The following is a 26,685-nucleotide window of genomic DNA, read 5'->3' on the forward strand; positions in this document are numbered from 1 at the left end:
AAGAAGGGAAGAAGGGAGAGGGGGGGGGGGTAGCACCAGACACTCCCACTGGCTATAAAGCCTAACCATACCGAACCTCTCAGACAGAAACCACATGTGGATCTGAGCACTGGGAGAGAAAGAGTGTAAAAGAGAGAGAGAAAGTGCAAGGGACAGACGTGGAGCCGAGCTGACGGGAGCCACGCAGACGTGGATCTGAGAGGAGAGAGCAAGAAAGAGAGAACGAGAGAGAGACAAATAGTATCCTGAGAGGATCTGAGAAACACAGTGGGACCTGACATTCCTCAATTTGGTTTCTCACCTAGAGAAAGGAAAGTTAAAACTCCACATGGGACTTTAATGACAGAGGAACCACGCCATACTGGATTGGAGGGCATCAGAGTCAAAGGATTTAGAGAGAGATACTGAGGTAACACTGGTTATTTTTTTCCTGTGTGATCATTGAACTATACATGCATGTCCAGGTGTCACAGCAGTAAATAAAGCCCCGAGTAGAGATAGAGCTAGTTGACTGTTGGAACTGCAGAGCACAGTGACCATGTCCTTCGCCATGGTGCGGCCGGCGCCCAACCGGTACCTATACTCAGACATTTCCATGTTGTCCGAGGACGAGGAGAATGGAAGCGAAAGCTCGGGCTCGGACGACCGCTCCTTCAGGCTGGACGCCAGAGGCTATGACATCAAAGTCGGGGGCCGCAAACGGAAGCCGGGCAGTGCTGGAGCAGGGCGTCTGGGAGGGGGTCAGCTCCCGCCTCAGATGCTGCTCTCGCAGGACGGCTCCATCTCTCCGACGACTGGGCTGCCGCGGCAGCGCAACGCAGCCAACGCGCGGGAACGGGACCGCACCAACAGCGTGAACACGGCCTTCACCGCCCTGCGGACCCTCATCCCCACCGAGCCAGCCGACAGGAAGCTGTCTAAGATCGAGACGCTGCGGCTGGCGTCCAGCTACATCTCCCACCTGGGCAACGTGCTGCTGGTCGGGGAGACATGCGGGGACGGGCAGCCATGCCATGCTGGAGCGACCTCCTCTGCCCACTATTTACATCAGCATGGATCCCCGGCCCACGACGCAGAGAACTCCCAGCCTAAACAGATCTGCACATTCTGCCTCAGCAACCAAAGGAAAATGGTGAGTTAGTCTGTCCCAGCCGTCCACACCATGCATATGCCATTGTGCCTCAAGTAGGATACAAAACACCACAACTCCAACCACTAAAGCAGGGTTCCCCAAACTCGGTCGTGGCGCCCACCCTGGGTGCACGTTTTGGTTTTTGCCCTAGCACTACACAGCTGATTCCAATAACCAACTCATCATCAAGCTTTCATTATTGGAATCAGCTGTGTAGTGCTATGGCAAAAACCAAAACGTGCACTCGGGGTGGGCCCCACGACAGAGATGCAGAAACCTTGCACTAAAGTAAAGCATTATCCAATTAGAAGGCATTTGTTTAGGAAGTACCATGCTGGATGGCTCCTTGCTATATGATTCTTATAGCCTAAGTGATTTCAAATAAAAGATTGAAAAGCTTCAAACTTACGCTACCCTTAGACAAGAAAACCCTTATGTATTTAGGATCATCTGTTCTTGCGAGGTGAATAAAGGGAATCCTATGCACTCCGCTGTACTGGAGGGTAAGAGAGCAGCCCCTCAGTGCTCAGACAGAGACACAGCGACAGATAAGGATGCCCTGTTGTCCAGCTTCAACTAAACCTCTCAGTAGTAAGACCCAAATCCCCAGCTCTCAGAGATAATTTTCTCAGACGTCTCAATTTGCTTCCTGTATTCAGTAGCACGTCCCCTTGTCTATTTGGTCTGAGAAGTTAGGGACCAACTGTATCGTGGGCAAACAGAAATTAGCCTAATCAAGGAAGTGTCACACCAAATACAAACGCGCCATCTATCCCTCGCTCGCTCTCTCCTTGTCCTCTGCTCTTCCTCAGCATACGCCTGGGCAGACTCTGGCTCATAAAGCCAACACCACGTCGCATTAAAAATAAAAGCGTAAATCACGCTCCAGCCATGAGAAATACAACACAAAACAGAGAGGGGGAAACTGTCATTTCACCTCACAAGAGCAAAGCAGCTTTCAAACTTGGAATATACCACATGCTCTTAACAATTAAGAGTCAACAATGACACTGGGACATTTTCGGTTAGGTACTACATTTCACCACCACAATATGTATTATTCCCTCAGAAAACATGAAGACTGTCCAAAATTCCTTTAATTGAAAAAAGCACAGAGGAAAGGAAAAAGCCTGGAGTCAACAATGTATATAGAACAGAATGCGTTTTAAGTGATTAAACTCTAAAATGACCTACTGGACTTACTCCTTTTAACTCCTAGAGGAGCAAACAACACAATACCAAGACGTACCACGACTCCAATACCAAGACGTACCACGACTCCAACACCAAGACGTACCACGACTCCAACACCAAGACGTACCACGACGCCAACACCACGATGTACCACGACTCCAACACCAAGACGTACCACGACTCCAACACCAAGACGTACCACGACTCCAAAACACCAAGACGTACCACGATTCCAATACCAAGACGTACCACGACTCCAATACCAAGACGTACCACGACTCCAACACCAAGACGTACCACGACTCCAATACCAAGACGTACCACGACTCCAATACCAAGACGTACCACGACTCCAATACCAAGACGTACCACGACTGCAATACCAAGACATAAAAACAGCTACTTACGTCTCCGTGCTCTGATCAAAAGCATTCTGGGAACATCTGCTCTATTCCCCAATCTGTCAGTGAGCCATCCTGAGCGATTTACACACGCATCCTGTGTTGACCTAAGGCTCTTCCTAGGGCTCCAATTAATAACACTGTCAACCACACACACACATACACACATACACAACCTGCCTCGCTGCATCTCAGATCTCTGGCTTCCTAAATAAATCATGAATACGATATAATGACTCTCATTCTGCACAACACACACCATCACTAGAGATGTTCAATAGCAGAACACAGAGCTGCACAGTAGATGTGTTACACTGCCATCATGAATATATTAACATGTCTGGAGAGTCAAAACTCCTGACCTCTGGACAAATCTAAGAGAAAGATGTGCTATTACACTTGAAAGTTGAGCATAAGCTCACCGTGAACAATATCTGAATAACGCTTCAAATCAAAAACGGATTCAAGTAAACGCCTATTAGTAATGTTTCGTAGACGTTTTCACTGCTACAAAGGGGCTCTTTAAAAGACCATGAAGGAAACAGAGATGCAGGAGTCATACAATTAATAACAATAAAAAGAGACTAAGGGACATTCGCCCGACTGGAAGCAATCCTATTCGTCCATTTCATTGATTTTAGCAAGGCAGAATAAACCAGCAAATGAGATAATGGCTGTTTAAGTTTTTTTCTCCTGAATTAAAGGCCTTTCTATAGGAGGCCTGAGCTGGGCCGATATTCGAAACAGATTGGGCTTCGGCTTTGTAGTCGAGGCTTTAAGAGGCGAAAGCGACCCACTCCAAACCGCACTGCTCTCTTTACCCATACTTAGCGCTCATTACTCCGTGAAAAGCATTGCTCAGCCAAGACTCATTGCTTTATTGTTGCTAAAGAAAGAGGAAAATAAAAAGGAAACACATTGAGGTACTGTAGAACACACGTCAAAATGTTTCCAATTCAGACAGAGAACAAATTGAGAACAGGGTGATTGAAAAGAACAGGAGAGTTGTGCGATCTAGAACATTCACTAGCATTCGGAAGTGTAGGAAAGATGATAAAACGCTTCATTGATCAATTAGCATACTGTTATGATATCACCAGTTTAGTACTTGTGTTGGACTCAATCAACCAATCAGTGCTCCCATGGTGCTCTTTTCTAGCCTACTACTCATTGGATCAGTAGTCAGATCACAGATTTGACATCATCAGAGAGAGACCGTCAATTCACTCTGAATTCTCTTTATTGTTTTTCAAGTTTTTTCCTGCCACTGAAGTCAGAGGCCAATTTATGTGGATACACACAGAAATGATTTGCTTACAGATGTGTGTATGTGTTGGTAAGTGTGTGATCTTATCACATTTTCCAGTCCAAAATTGTATCCATCTGGCACAGCTCTACCTTGCTTGGAGTGGAATAAATAATTTTCTACGTAACAGTCCAGCTAGACATCTCATGCACGCACATACACCCCCCCCACAAACACACCCAGCATCATGAAACGTTTTACATTTCTATTGACAGCAAATCAACTGTGTAAAAGTTCACTTCAACTAAAGCCCCATTATGACGACATAAGACAGAGCAGGACAAAAATTAACCACATTTGAGGTTCCACCCCCCCAGCTCCCTCTTTCGTTGGGGGCTGCTCAGCACAGTCCATTAGGAAGGGAGCATTCTTTCTCCCTAATAGCTGTAGCAGGTGAAGACAGGGGTTATGAAGGATGGCAGGGGGATTGCATAACAGGACACACAGGAGCAGACGACCCCTAGTCAAATGGACAGTACGTGTGCAGCAGCAGTTTCTAGGAGAGCAGGGAAAGAACTTGGCGAGCTTCCTCTGTGTACTGGTGCTGGGGTTAACCCAACAGATTACTAATTGAGTATAGACAGCCTCAGAGGCCAGTCCCAAAGCTGTGCACTAGCCAAGCAGCCACATCGCTCATATTTTATGTAATTATCTCGAGTTCCTTCATTACAGCCATACAGAAGTTACTAAAGCGTTTCCCTGCAACAGGAGTCTATCAGTGTGAACATGTAACACATTATGAAATGACCCAGTGTGAACTAACAGTATGCTGAGAAGCACGCTAGAATTAAAAATAACACTTAGTTGAATATTTTTGTAACTTAATATTTCATTTTAATCTAAAATACTATTGTCCAACTGTAATATAAGCCTTAACCGTGTGATTAAAAACCTAGACATTTTTTACTTCACACCTACAAACACCTGTTTAACAAGTTATTCTAGAATATGTAATATTGTGTCCAACTTTTGTCCACAGACAAAACAGGGTGTAAAGAACCCACACTCAGAATAGTTAGGATGACCAGAAGGAAAGCGGGCTGCATTTAATAACCCAAACAGATGAATCGTCCGTTAGGGCTCAAGTTACGTCTGAAAATCCACGCACCCCAGCGCGTGCACACACACACAAAGCTGACAAGTGCCTCCATTGTAATCTTGAACCAATCTGCCAACGTTACCTGTCCGGCCGAAACCAAACCAAATATTTGCCTAAAGAATGAAGCCTGAGGAGAGAATAAAAACACACATCGGCTTCTGTGTCTGTGGAAATGTAATATGTTGTGATATGTTTATAAAAACAACAAAAGCCTTCCCATGTAATTAGATGCTGTATAAGCAAGTGGTGGAAGCTTTAAAAAGAAAAGAAAAAAGGTGTGAGTTCAATCAAAAAAGCCTTCACATTTGGTTTCAGCTGCTGCGGAATTAGCCCTATACATCTTTACAATGTGTTATACAGGATATGAAAAACAAATGTTAAACAAAAATCCTATTAGTCGGGTGTAAGTGATCCCTGGAGCCGACGAATGGGACTTTAAAGTGGCACTGAACAAAAACAATAAACCATAGAAAATAAAAAAAGTTCCTGGCCCATTTTCAAGAGACCGTCTGACCTCATCAATTGGAGACGAGTGTTTTGACAGGGCGCCTGGGCCTGCCTACGTCAGACATAGCCGTGGAAACGATGGCATTCCATGGCCTGGTCTCCCGGTCTCTGGGTTAATCCGTAGGGAGCACAATGTGAGCCAGGTGTCCTAATGCTAGTTCTGCCACTCAGTGTATGGTGAGAGGAGAAAACATGAGCCTCCCCCATGGCCATGCTACAGCCCACAAGCCCCAGACCAGTCGACATCATACCTCCCCAGTCCACACAGACTTCACACATCCCCAGTCTACAAAGGCCTCCAGGCAGCCTCCACTGCAGGCTGGACCAGTGGGTTAGAAGAATAGAACTAGTCTGACAGGCGAGAGCAGCGCACTCACTCAAAGGGTTAATGTCAGACAAACTATTTTATTTTCCTTTACTTACGCTACCTCATCAATAAGAAGCATTGTAAAATAGTTCAGATTGGGATAGAATCCGTCTTGGAAATGTATTTTCACAAAGTGTTTAGTCTTTTTTTTTACTATTAATAGCCTACTAGAAAATGTTCACTTTTTTTCCCTCTTTCTTTCAGAGCAAAGACAGAGACAGGAAAACTGCTCTAAGAAGTTAATATCTGGAGGACGACAGAGGGAAGAAACTGACTTGATGAGCACAACATATGAACCAGAACTGTGGACCAGAAACGTGACATTCTTAAAGGTGTACATAAATCAAAACCTGGATTTAATTATAACCCCCCCCCCCAAAAAAATCTGAACTGAGATGCTAAGTGTAGTTTCTGACGAGGTAATCATTTTTGGATCGAAAGAGACTGTGGAACTTCTTGGACAATGGAAGCATGCCCGGATTCAAAGAGGAGATCGAGAATAATCATCCCTCTAAAAAACATTCAACACTTCTCCATTCCATGATCTCTCAAAGACTTGAACAGGGAGATGAAAAAGAAACACACAAAAATAACTTTGCTCTCATCTTTTCTTTACCTGAGAACGTCTGCATATGAAACGTAATGACCATGAGACAGACACCCAGACAGTCGGTAAGGACTCAGATGAGCCACGGTGGAACTAAAAGGGCTGTGGTAAGGGGGGTTGTAATGGACAAGGGCAGGCAAAACTGGAACCCATGGTTGACTGTATCAGGCTACTTGCCGGAAAGTAAGCAAACTGTTCCACAAGCCAAATATATAACACAGCTTTCACTTCAAATGTAACTTTGTGGTCAGGGAGTTTCTACCCCGACAGACCTTTCTCCTGAAGATAAATCCTCAGCATTCTGTCTTATGTCATTTGATGTTCTGTACAATATTTGTAAGAATCTGTTCAAATTCATGTCTAAATAAATATGCTTATGAATTCATTAAGTTTATTTCAAACAGGTAAGATTATTTCATTTTATTGTTATTTTGCAATTACCAGTGAAAAAGAAAGTACTTCAATTTCAATGTGTTTTTCAGTCTGCTGATAAATATGATATTTCTTCCAGTTTTATTTCCGAGGTTTCTGATGATGACCAAATCAGGTGTACAAACAGCTATAAAAACACAGTGAGGTGTGATAAGGAACAAACCACAAGTTGATCATCTCGCGCTGTCCAGCTAGATTACCATCTTTACCACACCTCATTACTCGCACACACAGCTGTTCACTCAAACCCTTCATTTACTAGAGATGTAATTCAAAAAGGGACTGTCGATTTGAGACAGCATCTAGTTTCTTCCATATTCACAAGAAATCTCATATTGCAACTATTGAACTCAGTCAACTGTGACCAACAAAAAAAAGGTGGCCAGTAAAGGCCTCAACAACTCAAATGACAAAACTTGGTTTTTTTTCAGAATCAGCCAGATGATATATGCAGTATTCTCTTCAGTGCTTTGAAGAGTACAGCTGAGACATTCTGTAGAGACAGTCGCTTACTACGAACACACTGAGAGGGAGGGTTCCAGGGATGAGTTTGGGCAGCGTTGGTCGAGGCTGAGTTTGGGTGTATGGCAGGCCCTCGTCGGTCGGGACCTTTTAAGGAGCAGCTGCGAGGCTCCGCTGGGGATGTTTTGATCTGCAGGTACAGGGCTCCTGGCTGCCTGCCGCAGCCTGTCACTGAGCCCAGACCATTCTACCCCCAGCCCCCACGCTGTCCCCCGGCCCAGACCATTCTCCACCCAGCCCCCACGCTGTCCCCCGGCCCAGACCATTCTCCACCCAGCCCCCACGCTGTCCCCCGGCCCAGACCATTCTCCACCCAGCCCCCACGCGGTCCCCCGGCCCAGACCATTCTCTTCCCAGACCATTCTCTTCCCAGCCACCACACTGTCCCCGCAGCCCCAACACTGTCCCCCAGACCCGACCAACCTGTCTGGTAGGAAAAGGAATCCTGCACACCTCTGGAATCCCCCCCCTGTCCCTGGTCATGTCTAGGTGGGATACAGCTTGTCAAATAGACATTTGCATTTTAGCTAACCCAAACACTGTTCCTCTCTCAGCCAGAGAGAACTGTGTGTCCACTACTCCCTGACCTCCAGGCCACCCCCTTCTCCCTCCTCTCTTTCCCCCCACCAGGGCTGCCTCCTGCTGGGGCCCGGTCTCGTGGTTGGCCCTTGCTATCACACTTACCCATCAGTCCTGTCACAGGCAGCGGTGGAAACCAAATGTGGAAATGTTCACAACCGCTGGGAGCGAGGCTAGCTGCTCTTTTTCCTTTCATTCACGACAACGTGGACAAACCCACTAACCTCTATTTCTAATGGAAACTAAAATATTTGCCATGTAATGTTTAAACTGTACACTATAACCATGAACTCAAGTGTTCTGTTGATAAGGAACAAATTGTCAGATCAGTGACTTGGTCATAGAAAAACTTCTCTTTCAAGAAGAATACGGGATTTGCGTAAAATGCTGAAATTTGAATTAAGAGGATGCCAATGTTCCTTAGTATAGGGAAATCTGGAATTCACTCCAACCCAGATTGTGAGATCAACACTGGGACGTGAATGCAAATGGATGGGCAGCAGAATTTGACTATTTCAAGGTTAAACGAACATGTTTTTTACCTATTACAATTCCAAGTAAAAATACTGTCTGTTCCTCTGTGTCTTGCAAAGAGCGAGAGTACAGAGGTAATGTCTTGCTTTGCGGTCTCGACCACCACACAACAAGTGATGTGAAACCCACCGTACAGATTAACACCAGAAAGTACCATCTCAGTATGGCTGTGGGGACAGTGAATCAGGGTAAACTACCTATAGTGTTTGAAATGGTGATGTTGGTCGGTCTGTCTCTTCAGTCCCTATGGGTCCCATTCAGGCATATGGAATGGTTAACGGTGAGCAGACGCCAGCCAGTCAATGGAGACTCATGTCTGGTCTGTAGAAGTGCTCCACTCCAGTCAAGCCCAATGAGAGGATGACTGTGGGGGGGGACAGGGGAGGGTAGATCACCCTACACAAGACTGGGGCTAACCACCGGGGGATGGATGGTGGCTGTGGGATGCAGAAACCATATCATTGCAACGCAGAAGACCCATAGAAGAGGAACTCGTCTGACGGAGCTTACAATGCATCTGGAGACCCGGAAACCAGGGGTTCACGAACTTCCTCTTCACACTTTTTAAATTTCTAATGTCTTATGTTGTATGGTAGTACTGTAGGAACCAGGGCTAATAATAAATTGTTTGTTATTTCGCAAAATAGCAAATCCACAATTTCTGAGAGGTCGCGACGAAGTCAGGCCCTCATTCAGTGAGGCGGAGTGTAACGTCAGCTCGCCACAGCTGTCGAGACACGGTGCAGCGAGGTCCACACGCCACGCTAACTTGATAAATAAATATTCTGAAGGATCCTCGTACATGCGGTTTAACCTTGGGAGTGAGTACAGCCTGTGGAAACTTTGCATTCCGACTGAGCACGTCCAGGTTTTTCCAAAATGGGTTTTCCACCTGGGCAAAAGCATCCGGTACATCATTCAGAGAAAATCTTTATTTATTGAAAATTAAATATCAAATGATGCCCTGAAGCTTTCCTTCCCCTCCCCACCACTACAGCCCACAGGTATTATGACAAAAGAGAAAGCCATCGGGTAAAGAGAGCGAGGAAATCCCTTGCTTGTGCCTTAGAGAACGCAGCAGATTTCGCAACTAACTGTAAACGCCAACATACCAGTGATGTCAATTCCGTTAATTTTCTTTCCCCACGGCCACCGCAAAAACCTTCTACAAGCCACAGAAAGATTCATAGGTTTTAATGGGAAAACGCATATTTTCAGGCATTGCCAGAGTAGATAGATTGAGGAAAGAGGTAGAGAGGATAAAGAGAGAAGGGAGTCTAGGTGAGGACAGATCTTCTGCCACACTCCTCTCTTCCTCATTTTCTTCCTAGTAGACCCAGAGCCGTAAAATGATTTTTATAACCCCAGTCTCCGTAGAAACTCTGAAGCTCTGACAGGGGAAAGAGAATGGGGGAACCCGGGCCCGGGCTGGTGTGAAGGAGAAATCAAACAGTCTAGACATCTCATCTCTTAGCTGTGCCGAATGTGAGAGCTTCAAGCATTCTGGTTGCCCCCCATCCCCGTCAACACTCACCACCACCCCTGCTCACTAACACCCCTGTCCCCTACTTCCCTCCCCAGAGTTTCGCCTTGCAGTCCCACCGCCATCTCCAAACCCCTCCTTCCAACCGAAACACATGGCAGCCCCCGTTGGCAGTTGGTTTCAATCAGGCCTTCTGGCAACAGGACACACACTGGGCCAACTGGGAGCCGTGCTGAATACCGGATGAGAAGGAAGTCCTAAAAACTACGGAACGACAGGTGGCTGCTTTGGCAGCCCCACACTCCCCCCCCCCCCCCGCAACATTCTTCCCTCCTCTCTTAAAAACACCCCCCACCTCCATGCACCTGCAAGGGTCCGGCATGCTGCGGCCGGGGGTCCTGTTTGCTCTGTCGGAGCAGCACGCGATTCGCCCAGCCACTTCTTAAGATCACCCCCCACCCAGACAAGCAGCTCTGGATCAACATTCCCCCACCGACTTAGAAAAACACAACCCTGCTTCTCCTTAAATAGACTATTAAAAAGAGATTTCCTGCTGACAGCACAGTGACAGGCCAAGATTACACATAAAATTGACAGATAGGTAGTAAATTATCACCATATTGATTTCAGCAGTGCTGCAGAGCCTGAATGCAAACCTTTGTGTCCCTAGGATTGGAACAGTTTGGTAAGTAGTTTATCCTGGGCCAATGCAAAATGGTATACCTGGTCCTCTGAGTCCTCTCACGGCCCTTTTATTGGCCCGGGGCCCAGAGCAGCACAGCACACTGATCAATATCAGACTGTTTGAGGAGACACAATGCATCTTCTAGGTAACCTGCTACGGTGACTCCATCAATCAAGACAGTGTTTCAGGGTCCGTGTCATACATGTCAGCACCGACCGGAGGTCCGGGCTGCATACAGATGACCACACTGAATACGTGGATGGACTTAACACATACCCAGCCAGTATGGAACTGAACTTTTGTGGGAGGGTAAAATGGAGACCAGGTGGCCGGGGGAAGGTCTAGACTCTGGACTGTTTCCAAGAAGGACTACAGAGAGGATGACAATATTTGTGTAAAAAAAAATTGTGGTCACAAGTGGAAATCTCTCCTACTCTAGGTCTCTTTCCCCAGGTAGAAATCCTAAAATGGTTAGAATGAAAAATGACTACTTGGGAACAGTAGGTTTCATATCTTGAGAAATACGTTGAGAATCATGACATTCATCTGGAAGGCAACAGTATATGGGAGAGGCAGAATAAGTGGGCAGGAGAGGGGCCTTATGGCTCCTTATGGAATCTTTATGAATCGGCTTACATCTAATGCCGGTAACAGAACACCACCCACGTTCAATTAGATTTAATTGAATAAATCTTTAAGAATGGATTGTAGAACAAAACCATAGTTTTTTATAGTGCAGCGGCAGATAGATTTCATAAAAACCAAGCCCATGTCTATCGAACCACAAAATATATTAATCATCCCTCTTCAACGTTAATGTCATCCAAATGGCTAAGGGGAAAAAGCGAAACAAAAGACCCTATACCCTATTCAAACGTCAGGTCTGGTTGTTCCTCTAATAAAGAGAGGAAAAACACAATCATCTATTGTGAGCGAATAAGCAGTCATTTTGAGTTAAAATCAGACGCATATATTGGAAAAGTAGGGTTGATGATGTCTTTGGTTTAAGGCGCAACCAACCAATGGCAATTCCACCATCTCCACTATTCTTGATGGCTACATTGAGTTCCATAAGGAAGTTTTAGTGGCCGCTGAGGGCTGGCAATGGTTATTTCATTCCAGCCGTCGAAAGCAAGGCCCCATTCTCCGACTGATGCTGATGTACCTGGCTTGCGGTGTATGATCATAACTCTTGAAGTAACATGGATTTACTGCTTGTAAAAATATTAAAATACTTCATACTTGGGAAGGGAGGTTGGAGTCAAATGAATTGAATGAACAGGGGTGGGGGAGAGAAACAGAGTTAAATACTGTAGACTAGAGGAAGACCGTACAGGGCATGGGGCCACCTATTTAACCACAACATGACGAGACCACAGAGTTGAAACATCCTCTCCATACATGAAACATGTTCTCCAGTCTCACATGTATGGGATCTCTGCTATCCCCATTTTAAAAAGGCAGCACTCACACCCAAGTTATTGGCGCTGGTCTCCTGAAAAGACACACATGTCAAGAAGCTGATTAAACAGCATGATCATTACACAGGTGCACCTTGTGCTGGGGACAATAAAAGGCCACTCTAAAATGTGCAGTTGTATCACACAACACAATGCCACAGATGCCTTAAGTTGAGGGACCGTGCAGTTGGCATGCTGAATGCAGGAATGTCCACCAAAGCTGTTGCCAGATAATTTAATGTTAATTTCTCTATCATAAGCCACCTTCAACATAGTTTTAGAGAAGTTGGCAGTATGTCCAACCGAACTCAAAACCGCGGACCACTTGGAACCACACCAGCCCAGGACCTTCACAGGCTTCTTCCCCTGCGGGATCGTCTGAGACCAGCCACCCAGACAGCTGATGAAACTGTGTGTTTGCACAACAAACACATTTCTACACAAACTGTCAGAAACCATCTCAGGGAAGCTCATCTGTGTGCTCTTCGTCCTCACCAGGGTCTTGACCTGACTGCAGTTCAGCGTCGTAAAAGGCTTCAGTGGGCAAACGCTCACCTTCGATGGCTACTGGCACACGCTGGAGAAGTAATGGATCCTGGTTTCAACTGTAACGGGCAGATGGCAGACACCGTGTATGGCATTGTGTGGGTGAGCGGTTGTCAACGTTGTGAACAGAGTGCCTCATGGTGGCGGTGAGGTTATAGTATGGGCAGGCATAAGCTACGGAAAACAAACACAATTGCATTTTATCTATGGCAGTTTGAATGCAGAGATACTGTGACGAGATCCTGAGGTCCATTGTCGTGCCATTCATCCACCACCATCACCTCATGTTTCAGCATGATAATGCACAGCCCCATGTCGCAAGGACCTGTGCTGAATTCCTGGCAGCTAAAAATGGCCCACCAGATACTGACGGGTTCTGATCAACGCCTCTTTGTTTTTTAAGTAACTGTGACCAACAGATGCCGATCTGTATTCTCAGTCATGTGAAATCAATAGATTAGGGCCAAATGAATGCATTTCAATTGACTGATTTCCTTATATGAACTGTAACTCAGTGCAATCTTAGCAAATTGTTGCCTTTATATTTTTGTATGTATACATTTTTTTATCCTCATCAATAAACACATATTCAGTGCCTCGAGGGAGAATGGCTTTGGTCAGGGAGGTGACCAAAAACCTGATGGTCACGCTGATAGAGCTTGAGTTCCTCTGTGGAGATGGGAGAATCTTACAGAAGGACAACCATCTCTGCAGCATCCCACCAATCAGGCCTTTATGGTAGAGTAGCCAGACAGAAGGCACTCCTCAGTGAAAGGCACATGACAGCCTGCTTTGAGTTTGCCAAAAGGCACCTAAAGACTCTCAGACCATGAGAAACAAGATTCTCTGGTCTGATGAAACCAAGATTGAATTCTTTGGCCTGAATGCCAAGCGTCACGTCTAGAGGAAACCTAGCACCATCCCTACGGTGAAGCATGGTTGTGGCAGCATCATGCTGTGGGGATTTTTTTCAGCGGCAGGGACTGGGAGACTAGTCAGGATCGAGAGAAAAATGAACAGAGAAAAGTACAGAGATCCTTAATGAAAACATGCTCCAGAGCGCTCAGCTCCCCAGAATGGGGTGAAGGTTCACCTTTCAACAGGACAATGACCCTAAACACACAGCCAACACAACACGAGTGGTTTCGGGACAAGTCTCTGAATGTCCTTGAGTGGCCGAGCCAGATCCCAGACTTGAACCCGATCTAACATCTCTGGAGAGACCTGAAAATATCTGTGCAGCGACACTCTCCATCCAACCTGACAGAGCTTGAGAGGATTTGTGGAGAAGAATGGGAGACTCTCCTAAAATCAAATCAAATCTAAATCAAATTTATTTATATAGCCATTCTTACATCAGCTGATATCTCAAAGTGTTGTACAGAAACCCAGCCTAAAACCCCAAACAGCATGCAATGCAGGTGTAGAAGCATGGTGGCTAGGAAAAACTCCCTAGAAAGGCCAAAACCTAGGAAGAAACCTAGAGAGAAACCAGGCTATGAGGGATGGCCAGTCCTCTTCTGGCTGTGCCGGGTGGAGATTATAACAGAACATGGCCAAGATGTTCAAATGTTCATAACCTGTTAGTTCACACCATTCTCTGTTAACCTCTCTCATTAACGAGCCGTTCTGGCCCAAAGGACTGCCGCGGACTGGATGTGTTTTTATTTGTTGCACCATTCTTGGTAAACCTGTGTGCCTGGCACTGACGATCATACCACACTCAAAGTCACATGTTTTGCCCATTCTAACATTCAATCGAACAATAACCGAAAGCCTCGATGCCTGTTTGCCTGCTTTATATAGCAAGCCACGGCCACATGACTCGCGGTCTGTAGGAGCAACCCCTCTTTATGAACGGGGTGGTGTACCTAATAAACTGGCCAGTGAGTGAAAATAAATTCGATATAGACCTTTTCCATGCACTGGGAGAGGGGGTGAGTTCAGGCTTACTCCTAAGGTTGCTTTCTGGTTTAGGGTTGTGTTGAAATAGACCCCCTGGTCCACGTTCCCTTAATTGATTCGATTTCATGGCTGGAACGCAGCTACATGACCAGAGGAAACAATGGAACTCCCTTGGTGATTGCTTTAAACTCAATAACAGAGAAGGAGGACCTGGGAGGCTGGAGGCCATTGCCCATGCCCTCAGTTTAGCTAGGGAACAGCCAGCAAACGCACCGATAGCTAAACATGCCTCTGGGCCTCTCCTGAAATCAGAGTTGATATCCAGCTCTCTTTTCCCTAATCCACACAGGCAGGTTTTTGTTACATTTTACCAAAGCTACTACACTCAGGAGGAACCTGAAAACATTACTTTTGACTGCTTCGGGTAACACGCTGTTCCCGACGAGACTCTGGCTCAATCAGTGCATCGTGGCTGAACACTGAAGACAGGGGAGGGAGGAAAGAAAACAGCAAGGGACTGATAAAGACAGAGGGAGGAGAGATGGAGACAGACAAGAGTGACAGAGAGAGGGAGACAAAGGAAAGTTTGACCTCCTCAGCCAAAAGGGACACTGGGTCCAGATCACACAGTGTCCTGTCCTTTCTAGCTGGGCCAGGATTCAACATTGGTAATAGAACCATCCTCTCTCTCTCTGTGTCTGCTGTCAGAGGTGCTAATAGAAACAGAGGAGGACACTGTGGTCTGGTCTCCCTCATTCAGTCAGAGAGCCGCCAATCCCAGTCCTGCCCAACTGTGAAAATCCCAGCTTTAAAAAAAGGTTTTTCCTGCCATCGCGACTTCGACTGAGGTCGGCGTGGATACCATCTGGAAGGCATTAGAAACCACCACCTGGAAACATCCCAATCACAAAATTAAACTTTGGGATTACCAACATTTTACGGGGAAAAAACAACTTCCAGACATGAGTGGCTCCATTTCAACCCCACTTTTCAAAATCTGGTTTCATCAGATTTCCAAGAGCAGGAGGAAGGAGGTAGGAGGAGGATGATGAGGAGGTGGGATGAGGAAGAATGAGTTGGGAGGAAGATGAGGAGGAGGGGGGATATGAGTCTGGTCTCTTAGCACATGGTTAAGACGGGACACCCAACAGGTCACATCGTCGAGAGCCTGTTTGTTATGGTTGGTAATGAAATGAAAATAAGCCACCTCCTATAGGGTGCTTGCTCCCGAGCAACAGAGTTCTGACAGAGGAACAGCCTTCATGAAGCAGATAGGATCACACAATTAAAGCCAGTCCACGTCTGAAACGTCCGTCATTGATTAGGCTGGAATAACAGGAGGGATTTAGGATGGTTGGAGAAAAAAAAAGGTAGGCCGTCTCACAGCAGATGCCGGGGAAGTCAGAGGAACGTAACCCTAACATATCCTAGATGTTAGATATAGGCAATCTATTGAAGGAACTGGGATCTTGAGGTCGTGAAAAAAAGGCTTGATTTGACCGAAAATTGAGAGGAAATGGTGTGTGCGAGTGAGGAAGTCATTTTCATCCATGATGATGATGGAGTAGTGTGTTTTATTAGATTCCCAGCACAGCTCAAGAGAGGCAATGTGGTGGTGTGGTGTGCGTGTTGATATGAATTCACTCTGGAAACTCTCGTCTTGGCATGCATGTTGGTTCTACACCCAAGGGTGCACTCAAAAGACGGGCTGAACTGTGTTCTGTTCCTCTGGACCTGCTGGTAAGTCAAGCAGCACAGCATCCCAGGGTCATCCAAGGTTGTCAGGTGGAGAGTTTAAAATGGCTGCCAAGTATGCATCTCCCTCTCCCCTGTCCTGAGCCCACCCCTCACTTCAATGGGTCATTGCTATCTGCTCTGGAGTTCGCCAACCACTGAACTGCTCAATGTGATTGCCAGATATGGTCCTCAACATGACCCGTACAGTTAGACTTATAAAGACAAAATCTCCATCAAGTCAACGATGTCCAACAAAACTTTTGGTCAGTAATGCACACACTAAAATGGATATTACGCCATGTCAAAGTGCTGAGTGCATCAAATGCGTAAGCCTACCAAGTTTCATGTGCCTACAGCAGACAAATGAACAAGGATGTTTTACTGTAGGGTTGACACTTTTCACCGACTCCTAACTTAACTTTCTGATGTAATCTACCCTTGTGCTGTAGTCTCACAAAAAAATACAGCTTTACTCAGAGACACAAAAAACATAGTGGTTTCATCTGTCTACTACTAGCACCACAAGAGAGGCCCCACCACGCTGGATCAGGACCTAAAGTTGTGTTTGCATCGTAGGGGCTTGGCAGGGGTACCCAGACTATGTAGACAGGATCTGGGAAGAGGAGTTCAGGGGTGGGGGGCTACATCATGTATGCCTGCTTCAAGAGAGCTGTCCAAGTCTCTGCTGGAGCAGCACCCAGACATATTAGGGTTGTCTGTGGCCCGTAAAAAATCATGGGTGAGCGCATCGTCCTACATTCCAGCTTCTCCTCCTGGGACGAGCCTCACAAGAACAGCCAACCGGGAGGCTATGCTGTGAGCACAGCCACAAGACTGGGGGCACACATGCTCACTCTTCCAGCCTGTTAAGAGCTTTGGCAGCCTTGACAACACTGTTCTGATTGCCAATCTCCCAATTGAGCATTTCCCCTCCAAAATCTTGATCCCTAGCACACACAAACACACACCCTAAATCAAATCTAATTTTATTTGTCATATGGTTTGTAAACAGGTGTAAACTTAGAGTGAAATACTTACTTACTTCCCAACAATGCAGAGAGAAAGCTAGAGAAAACATTTTAAAAAGTAAAACACAAGGACTAAATACAATGAGTAAGGATAACCCAAGTTAAACAATATAAAAGGCAATGCTACCAAATACTAATTGAGTGCATGTAAACTTCTGACCCAAATGGGAATGCGATGAAAAAAATAATATTATTCTGACATTTCACATTCTTAAAATAAAGTGTTGATCCAAACAGATGTAAGACAGGGAATTTTTACGAGGATTAAATGTCTGGAATTGTGAAAAACTGAGTTTAAATGCAGTTGGCTAAGGTGTATGTAAACTTCTGACTTCAACTGTAGGTAGGGATAAAGTGATGAGGCAACATGATAGATAAACAGCAGCAGCATATGTGATGAGTCAAAAGAGTTAGTGCAAAGAGGGTCAACTCAGATAGTTAAATAGTTAACCAATAGCTAACCAATAGCTACCCGGACTAACTATTTAGCAGTCCTATGGCTTAGGGGTAGAAGCTGTTCAGTGTCCTGTTGGTTGCAGACTTGGTGTAACGCTACCGCTTGCCATGTGGTAGCAGAGACAACAGTCTGACTTGGGTGGCTGGAGTCTGAAAACTTTTAGGGCCTTCTTCTGATACCGCCTGGTATAGAGGTCCTGGATGGCAGGGAGCTCGGCCCTAGTGATGTCCTGGGCCTGATTAGTGGGATGCTGCTGAGATGGTTTTCCTTCTGGAAGGTTCTCCCATCTCCACAAAGGAACTCTGGAGCTCTGTGAGCATGATCGTCGGGTTCTTGGTCACCTCCCTGACCAAGGCCATTCTCCCTCGATTGCTCAGTTTGGCCGGGCGGCCAGCTCTAGGAAGAGTGTTGGTGGTTCCAAACTTACAATTAAGAATGATGGAGGGCACGGTGTTCCTGGGGACCTTGAATGCTGCAGACATTTTTTGGTATCCTTCCCCAGATCTGTGCCTTGACAATGACTTGGAGCTCTACGGACAATTCCTTTGACCTCGTGGCTCGGTTCTTTTCTGACATGCACTGTCAACTGTGGGACAATATAGAGACAGGTGTGTGCCTTTCCAAATCATGTCCAATGAATTGAATTTACCCCAGGTGAACGACAACTCAGTTATAGAAACATCACGAATGATCAATGGAAACAGGATGCACCTGGGCTCAATTTCGAGTCTCAAAGCAAGGAATCTGAATACTTATGTAAATATGTTTTTTATTTTTAATACATTTGCTTTGTCATTATAGGGTATTGTGCGTAGATTGATGAGGAAATTATTTAATTTAATCGATTTTAGAATAAGGCTGGGCCTCCCGAGTGGCGCAGCAGTCTAAGGAATCGCAGTGCTAGAGATGTCACTACAGACCTGGGAACGATCCCGTGCTATATCACAACCGGCTGTGATCGGGAGTTCCATAGGGTGGAGCACAATTGGCGCAGGGTCGTCCGGGTTAGGGGAGGATTTGCCCGGGGGGGGTTGTACTTCGCTCATTGGTTGTACTTCGCTCATTGCGCTCTAGCAACTCCTTCTGGCAGGCCGGGCGCCTGCAGGTTGACCTCGGTCGTCAGTTGAACGGTGTTTCCTCCAACACATTGGTGTGGCTGGCTTCCGGGTTAAGTGGGTTGGTGTCATGGCTGGACATGTTTCAGAGGACGCATGACTCAACCTCTGCCTCCCGAGCCGGTTGGGAAAGGGGGATACCTAGTCAGTAGTACAACTTGATGCATTCAACTGAAATGAGTCTTCCGCATTTAACCCAAACCCTCTGAACAGAGCGGTGCGGCTGCCATAATCGACATCCACGTCTTTGGGGCCCGGGGAAGTGGGTTTACTGCCTTTCTCAGGGGCAGAACGACAGATTTTTACCTTGTCAGGTTGGGGGTTTGCTCTAACCACCCAATGCTCTAACCACTAGGCTACCGGGGAGTTGCAGTGATTGAAAGTGGGGAGGGGGGGAATAAGGCTGTAACATAAAATGTGAAAAAGTCAAGGGGGCTGAATACTTTCCAAACACATTGTAATTCCTTCGTGATATAGATTGGGGAACTTGAAGCTCTCGACCCACTCCACTACAGCCACATTGATGTGGATGGGGACGTGCTCGTCCCTCCGTTTCCTGTAGTCCACGATTCGCTCCTTTGTTTTGCTGACGTTGAGGGAGAGGTTATTTTCTTGGCGCCACACTGCCAGTTCACGGACCTCCCTATAGGTTGTCTCATCATCGTCAGTGATCAGGCCAACCACCGTTGTGTTGTCAGCAAACAAAATTATGGTGTTGAGTTGTGCACGGCCACGCAGTTGTGAGTGAACAGGTAGTAGAGGAGCACGCACCCCTGAGGGACCCCCTTGTTGAGGGTCAGTGTGGCAGATGGGTTGTTGCCTAACCTCACCACCTGGGGCTGGCCCATCAGGAAGTCCAGGATCCAGTTGCAGAGGAATGTGTTCAAATCTAGAGTTCTTCGCCTAATGATGAGCTTTGAGGGCACTATGGTGTTGAACACTGAGCTACAGTCAATGAACAGCATTCTCATGTAGGTGTTCTTCTTAGCCAGGTGGGAGAGGGCAGTGTGGAGTGCAATAGAGATTGCGTCATCTGTGGATCTGTTGGGGCGGTATGCGAATTGGAGTGGGTCCAGGGTGTCTGGGATCGAGTTGATGTGAGCCATGATCAGCCTTTCAAAGCATTTCATGGCTACAGATGTGAGTGTTACAGGGCGATAGTCATTTAGACAGGTTACCTTTGCGTTCTTGGGGACAGTGACTAGGGTGGTCTGTATGAAATATGTAGGTATTACAGACTGGGTCAGGGAGAGTTTGAAAATGTCAGTGAAGACACTTTCTAGCTGGTCAGCGCATGCTCCGAGTAAGTATCCTGGTAATTAGTCTGGCCCTGCGGCCTTGTGAATGTTAACCTGTTTAAAAGGTCTTACTCACATCAGTACGACTTCCTAGTCTAGTGTGCTACTGAATTGAATTCTGCGCACAGGTCCCGTTGAGCAGTAGCTGCGCAGAGGCAGGAAGCAGCAGGCGCAGTTGGGAGCCAGGGTTCTCGCTCTCTCCCCTCCCTCTATTCCACAATGTGTCTTCATTCATCTCACAGAGCACATGGAAAAGCCATTGCGGGGGGAAAAGCCCCTTCCTGCCGGCGAGGAGGTCTCGGACAGGCCCTGCTGCAGTCTCACATATTCCCCCTTCACTCCGCAAAACAGGAAATAGCCCTTTATTACAAAGGAGGAAGGTAAGAAGAGGAGAGGGGGTTGAAAAATAAATAAACGAGTGAGATTTTTGGCCGTCTGCCGTTTTATTTGTAGACAACTTGTGCTCCGTCGGAGGGCTGCATGCGAAGGGACGGCGAGGAGGCTTTGGGAGGCCTGAGAGGGAACCCTATCTGCTGTCCCCAGGCAGGGGGCTAATTTAACACAGGCCAAATGGGCCAGGACCACCGTGGTTCCACTCATGCGGGACAGCAGCAACACCGTGACCACACAGGCTAGCGCAGACCAGACAAAGGCTCAAGGGTTAGATAGGCTAGGGCAAGCTAGTCATAGGACGCTGCTGTGGGAAGGATCGCAATGACAAGGAACCACTGATGAGATTTTCCACGTCCTTGGTTCTCTCATCGGACGGTCCGTAAAACCCTAAAATCTAACAAGGGTTAAAGACAGTAAATCCTTAAATAAGGGGAAAGTTAATACTTGAAAAAAATTAACACAACATCTGTTGCAATGAAATAAGAGGACAAAGAGAGAAAATACTAACACCATCTCTCCATAGAGGTGTGTTCTGACACTGTTAGTAGATGAGGATCAGGAAGAAGCCCCTTGGAAGAGGGTGGGATGGGTTTCTACCTCTCCCTCAGTGTGAGATGCTCTCTGGAACACCTCTTACCTTCCTCTCCCGTTCAAACCATCCCTCTACCCATCAGTCTCTCTACTAGACATCCCTTGTTTCACCCTCCTCCCTACATCCCACACCTCCCTTTCCTCTTTTACCTATTCTATTCTTCAGTGCAGTGGTTTTCAACCAGAGTGCCTTGAGGAACTCACAGTGGTGCAGAGGAAATGTTCCTAATCATGATACGCCTTTGGATCCACTCATGTTTAAATGTGACCTGTGGAATCCCAATGGAATTTGAACTTGAAGCACCAGTGCCGCTCTGATAATAGCCTATGTTGTAATGCCTATGGTTCTTGCACCAACACTGCAGCAATACCTAACAATACAAAACAAACCTAAAAAATGTAAAAATGTAATAAAAAGGAATTATGAACGGGAACAGAACATAAATATACACAGAGCATACAAAACATTAGAACACCTGCTCTTTCCATGACAGACTGACCAGGTGAATCTATGATCGCTTATTGATGTCACTTGTTAAATCCACTTCAATCAGTGTAGATGAAGGGAAGGAGACGGGTTAAAGAATTAAATAATGATTTTTAAGCCTTGAGACATGGATTGTGTATGTGTGCCATTCAGAGGGTGAATGGGCAAGACAACATTTAAAATTTAAGTGACTTTGAACAGGGTGTTAGTAGGAGCCAGGAGCACTGGTTTGTGTCAAGAACTTCAACGCTGTTGGGGTTTTCATGCTCATCAGTTTCATGTGTGTATCAAGAATGTTCCAGCACTCAAAGGACATCCTGCCAACTTGACACAACTGTGGGAAGCATTGGAGTCAACATGGGCCAGCATCCCTGTGGAATGCTTTTGACACGTTGTAGAGTTAATGCTCAATGAATTGAGACAGAGGGCAAGAAGGGGTGCAACTCAATATTAGGAAGATGTTCATAATGTTTTGTACACTCGGTGTATATGTATATGATGGTGTGTATAGACTGTATATTAACAGAAATTGTGCATATAACAGTAGTTATTATGTGAGCCTTGACTAGAATACAGTATATATATACACATATGAAGTAAGTAAACATTATTAGTGGCCAGTGTTCAATGACTATGTACATAGGGCAGAAGTCTAGGTCAGGGCAGGGTACTGGGCGGAGCCGGGCTAGTGGTGACTATTAACAGTCTGAAGGCCTGGAGATAGAAGCTGTTTCTCAGTCTTTCGGTCCCAGCTTTGATGCACCTGTACAGTCTCTGCCTTCTGGATGACAGCGGGGTGAACAGGCTGTGGCTCGGGTGGCTGAGGTCCTTGATGATCTTCTTGGCCTTCCTGTGACACCAGGTGCTGTCGATGTCCTGGAGGGCCCTGTGGTTGTGGACGGTGCAATTGCCATCCCAGGCGGTGATACAGCCCGACAGGATACTCTGAATGGTGCATCTGTAGTTTACGAGGGTCTTAGCGGCCAAGCCGAATTTCTTCAGCCTCCTGGATGGAACATTTCAGGTTGTCAGTGACATACACGTCAAAGAAGTTGAAGCTTTTTGCCCCTCTCCACTGCGGCCCGGCGATTTGGATGGGGGCGGGCTCTCTCTGACATCTCCTGAGGCCCACGCAACATGTATCGTTGTTTCAAGTCGAATGCGCTCAGGCTGTCGTTGGATTTGCATCATTGGAGTTGGGACATCACAAGCTAAATCAATTGTTCAATTTTACCTTGCTGTGAGAACCATTAGCACAGGCAAGTCTTGTTAGGCTTAGCTCTGCCACAGCCTCTGCCTTATTAGAAACAAATGGAGCACGTCTCTGTGTCTGTGGTTGCACCTTTAGCATGCGGAAAACTGCTTGTCTATAGCCCAAATAGTTCAAACATAAAATACCTTTTTCACCGTCTATAGCCCAAATAGTTCAAACATAAAATACCTTTTTCACCGTCTATAGCCCAAATAGTTCAAACATAAAATACCTTTTTCACCGTCTATAGCCCAAATAGTTCAAACATAAAATACCTTTTTCATCGTCTATAGCCCAAATAGTTCAAAAGTAAAAACCTATTTCACCAGAGCAACATTTTTTCTGTCTAGCGCAGATTCACATGACGGTCTTAAAAGGGGAACACAAAAATCCTAATGAGTAAGGAACTATGAAAGATAGTTAAAAATAAACCCTAATGAATCTACTTAAATAATGTTTGTCACAGATGATTTGTGGTATGCCTCAGATGAGATGGAGGTCATTACACAAAATAAATTCAATAGGGACATTTCTGGTGTGCAGCAGAGTTTTTTTTTATCCAATCAAGGTGTGCCACAGTTCAAAAATATGTTGAGAACTATTGCTGTAGTGATGGAAAAATATATATAAACTCAGCAAAAAAGAAACGTCCCTTTTTCAGGGCCCTATCTATCAAAGATAATTCATAAAAATCCAAAATAGCTTCACAGATCTTCATTGTAAAGGGTTTAAACACCATTTCCCATGCCTGTTCAATGAACCATTAACAATTAATGAACATGCACCTGTGGAACGGTCGTTAAGACACTAACAGCTTACAGATGGTAGGCAATGAAGGTCACAGTTATGAAAAAATAGGACACTAAACACTAGGACACTCTGAACCTTTTCTCTTTTTTTCCCTACCTGGATCATCGCAGCTAGCTATCCGAGTGGCCACTCCTGGCTAGAGTCTCTGTCCCGAAGCAAGAACCAATTAGCCTGGAGCTAGCCTTGCTAGGCACATCTGCTAGGCCAATCTCCCGGCTAGCCGTAGATGTCCATCAGCCACTCCTTGGGATTCAATACCTATTTTGCCGACCGGCCTGGACCCCCACCAACCCATCACGACTGTACTACCGACGTGATTCGCCCGAGGGGATCTCTCAACTGGCTCCTCCGTCGCGATGTCCCCTGAATGCCCATCCGCTAGCTGTCTAGAGCACATCGACTGTTCGCTTAAGAGGCCCATCTGATAAATTCTTTGGCCATTATACCTATTTTGCCAATTGGCCTGGTTTGCCACACGGAGCCCTGCTTATCAGTCTGCTGACGTAACAGCACGAGGGGGCCACAACAGACTTTCTTCCGTCGTGACGTCCCTCAAAGGCCCTTCTGTTAGCTTGCTAGCCCCGGCCCGCCAGCTGCCTGAAGCCACTCACTGGACTCCCATGATTACTCGGCTACGCATGCCTCTCCCTAACGTCAATATGCCTTGTCCATTGCAGTTTTGTTTAGTAATTATTGCCTTATTTCACTGTAGAGCCTCTACCCCTACTCAATACGCCTTAGTGAACACTTTAATTCCACCTCCAACACATTCAGTGACATCACCTGGTTTAAATTATATACTGAGAGACAATAGCTCTTTCATCGTCACTCTATGCACAGGTTTACCCAAACTGTATTCACATTCTACCATACCTTTATCTGTACATTATGCCTTGAATCTATTCTACCGCGCCCAGAAATCTGTTCCTTTTACTCTCTGTTCTGAACGTACTAGACGACCAGTTCTTTTAGCCTTTAGCCGTACCCTTATCCTACTCCTCCTCTGTTCCTCTGGTGATGTGGAGGTTAATCCAGGCCCTGTGCCTTCTCTACAGACTTAGGAATTCTCCAGTTGGAACATTATTGAACTTTTATGATAACGACATCCTAAAGATTGATTATATACTTAGTTTGACAAGTTTCTTCGACCAATAATATAACTTTTTGAACATTTCGTCCGAATGGACCAGATCGTGCATTTGGATTTGTTTACCAAACGAAGCTATTGGACATAAATTATGGACATTATCGAACAAAACAAGCATTTATTGTGGAACTGCGATTCCTGGGAGTGTGTATTGATCGGTGGTTACATTGTTTCTTAGCCTCAGTGCAGTGGGCACCTGGGAGGAGGTGCTCTAATTCTTCATGGACTTTACAGTGTCCCAGAACTTTTTAGAGATAGTGCTACAGGATGCAAATTTCTGTTTGAAAAAGCTAGCCTCTGCTTTCCTAACTTCCCTGAAAAGTTGCATATCTCTGGGGCTATTCGATGCTAATGCAGTACGCCACAGGATGTTTTTGTGCTGGTCAAGGGCAGTCAGGTCTGGAGTGAACCAAGGGCTGTATCTGTTCCTGGTTCAAAACTGTTTGATTGGCGCATGCTTATTTAAGAACTTAAGAACTTTTAAAGAACAACCAGGCGTCCTCTACTGACGGAATGAGGTCAATAACCTTCCAGGATACCCGGGCCATGTTGATTAGATCGGCCTGCTCACTGAAGAGTTAGGGAGCTTTTGACAGAAATGAAGGGTGGTCATTTTATCCGCAGACCCATTACGGACGCAGGCAATGAGGCAGTGATCTCTGAGATTCTGGTTAAAGATGACAGAGGTGTATTTGGAGGGCAGCTTGGTTAGGATGATATCTAAGAGGGTGCCCTTGTTTACGGATTTGGGGTTGTACCTGGTGGGTTCATTGATAATTTGTGTGAGATTTAGAGCATCAAGTTTAGATTGTAGGATGGCCGGGGTGTTAACTTCTTGCAGATCAGCCTGGCCAACAGCTGGTGAAATTGCAGAGCACCAAATTCAAATGAAATTACTATAAATATTCAACTTTCATGAAATCACAAGTGCAATACATCAGAATAAAGCTTAACTCATTGTTAATCCAGCCGCCATGTCAGATTTCAAAAAGCCTTTACGGCGAAAGCAAACCATGCGATTATCTGAGGACAGCGCCCAGCACAGCGCCCGGACCTCAAAATACCGCCCCCTATCCCGAAAAGTTAACGAACCTCCAGACGAGCTTCAATGCCATACAACTCTCCTTCCGTGGCCTCCAACTGCTTTTGAAATGCTAGCAAAACTAAATGCATGCTCTTCAACCGATCGCTGCCCACACCTACCCCACCCGACCAGCATCACTATTCTGGACGGTTCGGACATAGAATATGTGGACAACTACAAATACCTAGGTGTCTGGTTAGACTGTAAACTCTCCTTCCAGACTCACATTAAAACATCTCCAATCCAAAATTAAATCTAGAATCGGCTTCCTATTTCGCAGCAAAGCATCCTTCACTCATGCTGCCAAACATACCCTAGTAAAACTGACCATCCTACCAAACCTCGACTTTGGCGAGGTCATTTACAAAATAGCCTCCAACACTCTACTCAACAAATTGGATGCAGTCTATCACAGTGCCATCCGTTTTGTCACCAAAGCCCCATACACTACCCACTACTGCGACCTGTGTGCTCTCGTTGGCTGGCCCTCACTTCATATCCGTCGCCAAACTCACTGGCTCCAGGTT

At 46.0% G+C, this 26,685-nt stretch overlaps 2 protein-coding genes across 3 annotated transcripts in view; one reads left to right on the forward strand and one right to left on the reverse strand.

The window, feature by feature from the left end:
* The window catches only part of LOC109903411 (ribosome biogenesis protein bop1), a 111,063-nt gene that overhangs the window by 45,260 nt on the left and 39,118 nt on the right, over window positions 1-26,685 (reverse strand). The window lies entirely within an intron of this gene.
* Window positions 32-6,379, forward strand: scxa (scleraxis bHLH transcription factor a). Its single transcript, XM_020500097.2, has 2 exons — window positions 32-1,132; window positions 6,211-6,379. Exons 1-2 carry the CDS (start codon window positions 539-541, stop codon window positions 6,247-6,249), a joined length of 633 nt encoding a protein of 210 aa, XP_020355686.1. The 5' UTR covers window positions 32-538; the 3' UTR covers window positions 6,250-6,379.

The sequence above is a fragment of the Oncorhynchus kisutch genome, linkage group LG14 (assembly GCF_002021735.2).
Source record: "Oncorhynchus kisutch isolate 150728-3 linkage group LG14, Okis_V2, whole genome shotgun sequence".
Classification (NCBI taxonomy): domain Eukaryota; kingdom Metazoa; phylum Chordata; class Actinopteri; order Salmoniformes; family Salmonidae; genus Oncorhynchus; species Oncorhynchus kisutch.

Coding starts and splice junctions, on each gene's coding strand:
- scxa (XM_020500097.2), top strand. CDS start 539: ATGTCCTTCGCCATGGTGCGGCCGGCGCCCAACCGGTACCTATACTCA. Junction 1,133..6,210: donor TCAGCAACCAAAGGAAAATG/GTGAGTTAGTCT, acceptor TCTTTCTTTCAG/AGCAAAGACAGAGACAGGAA.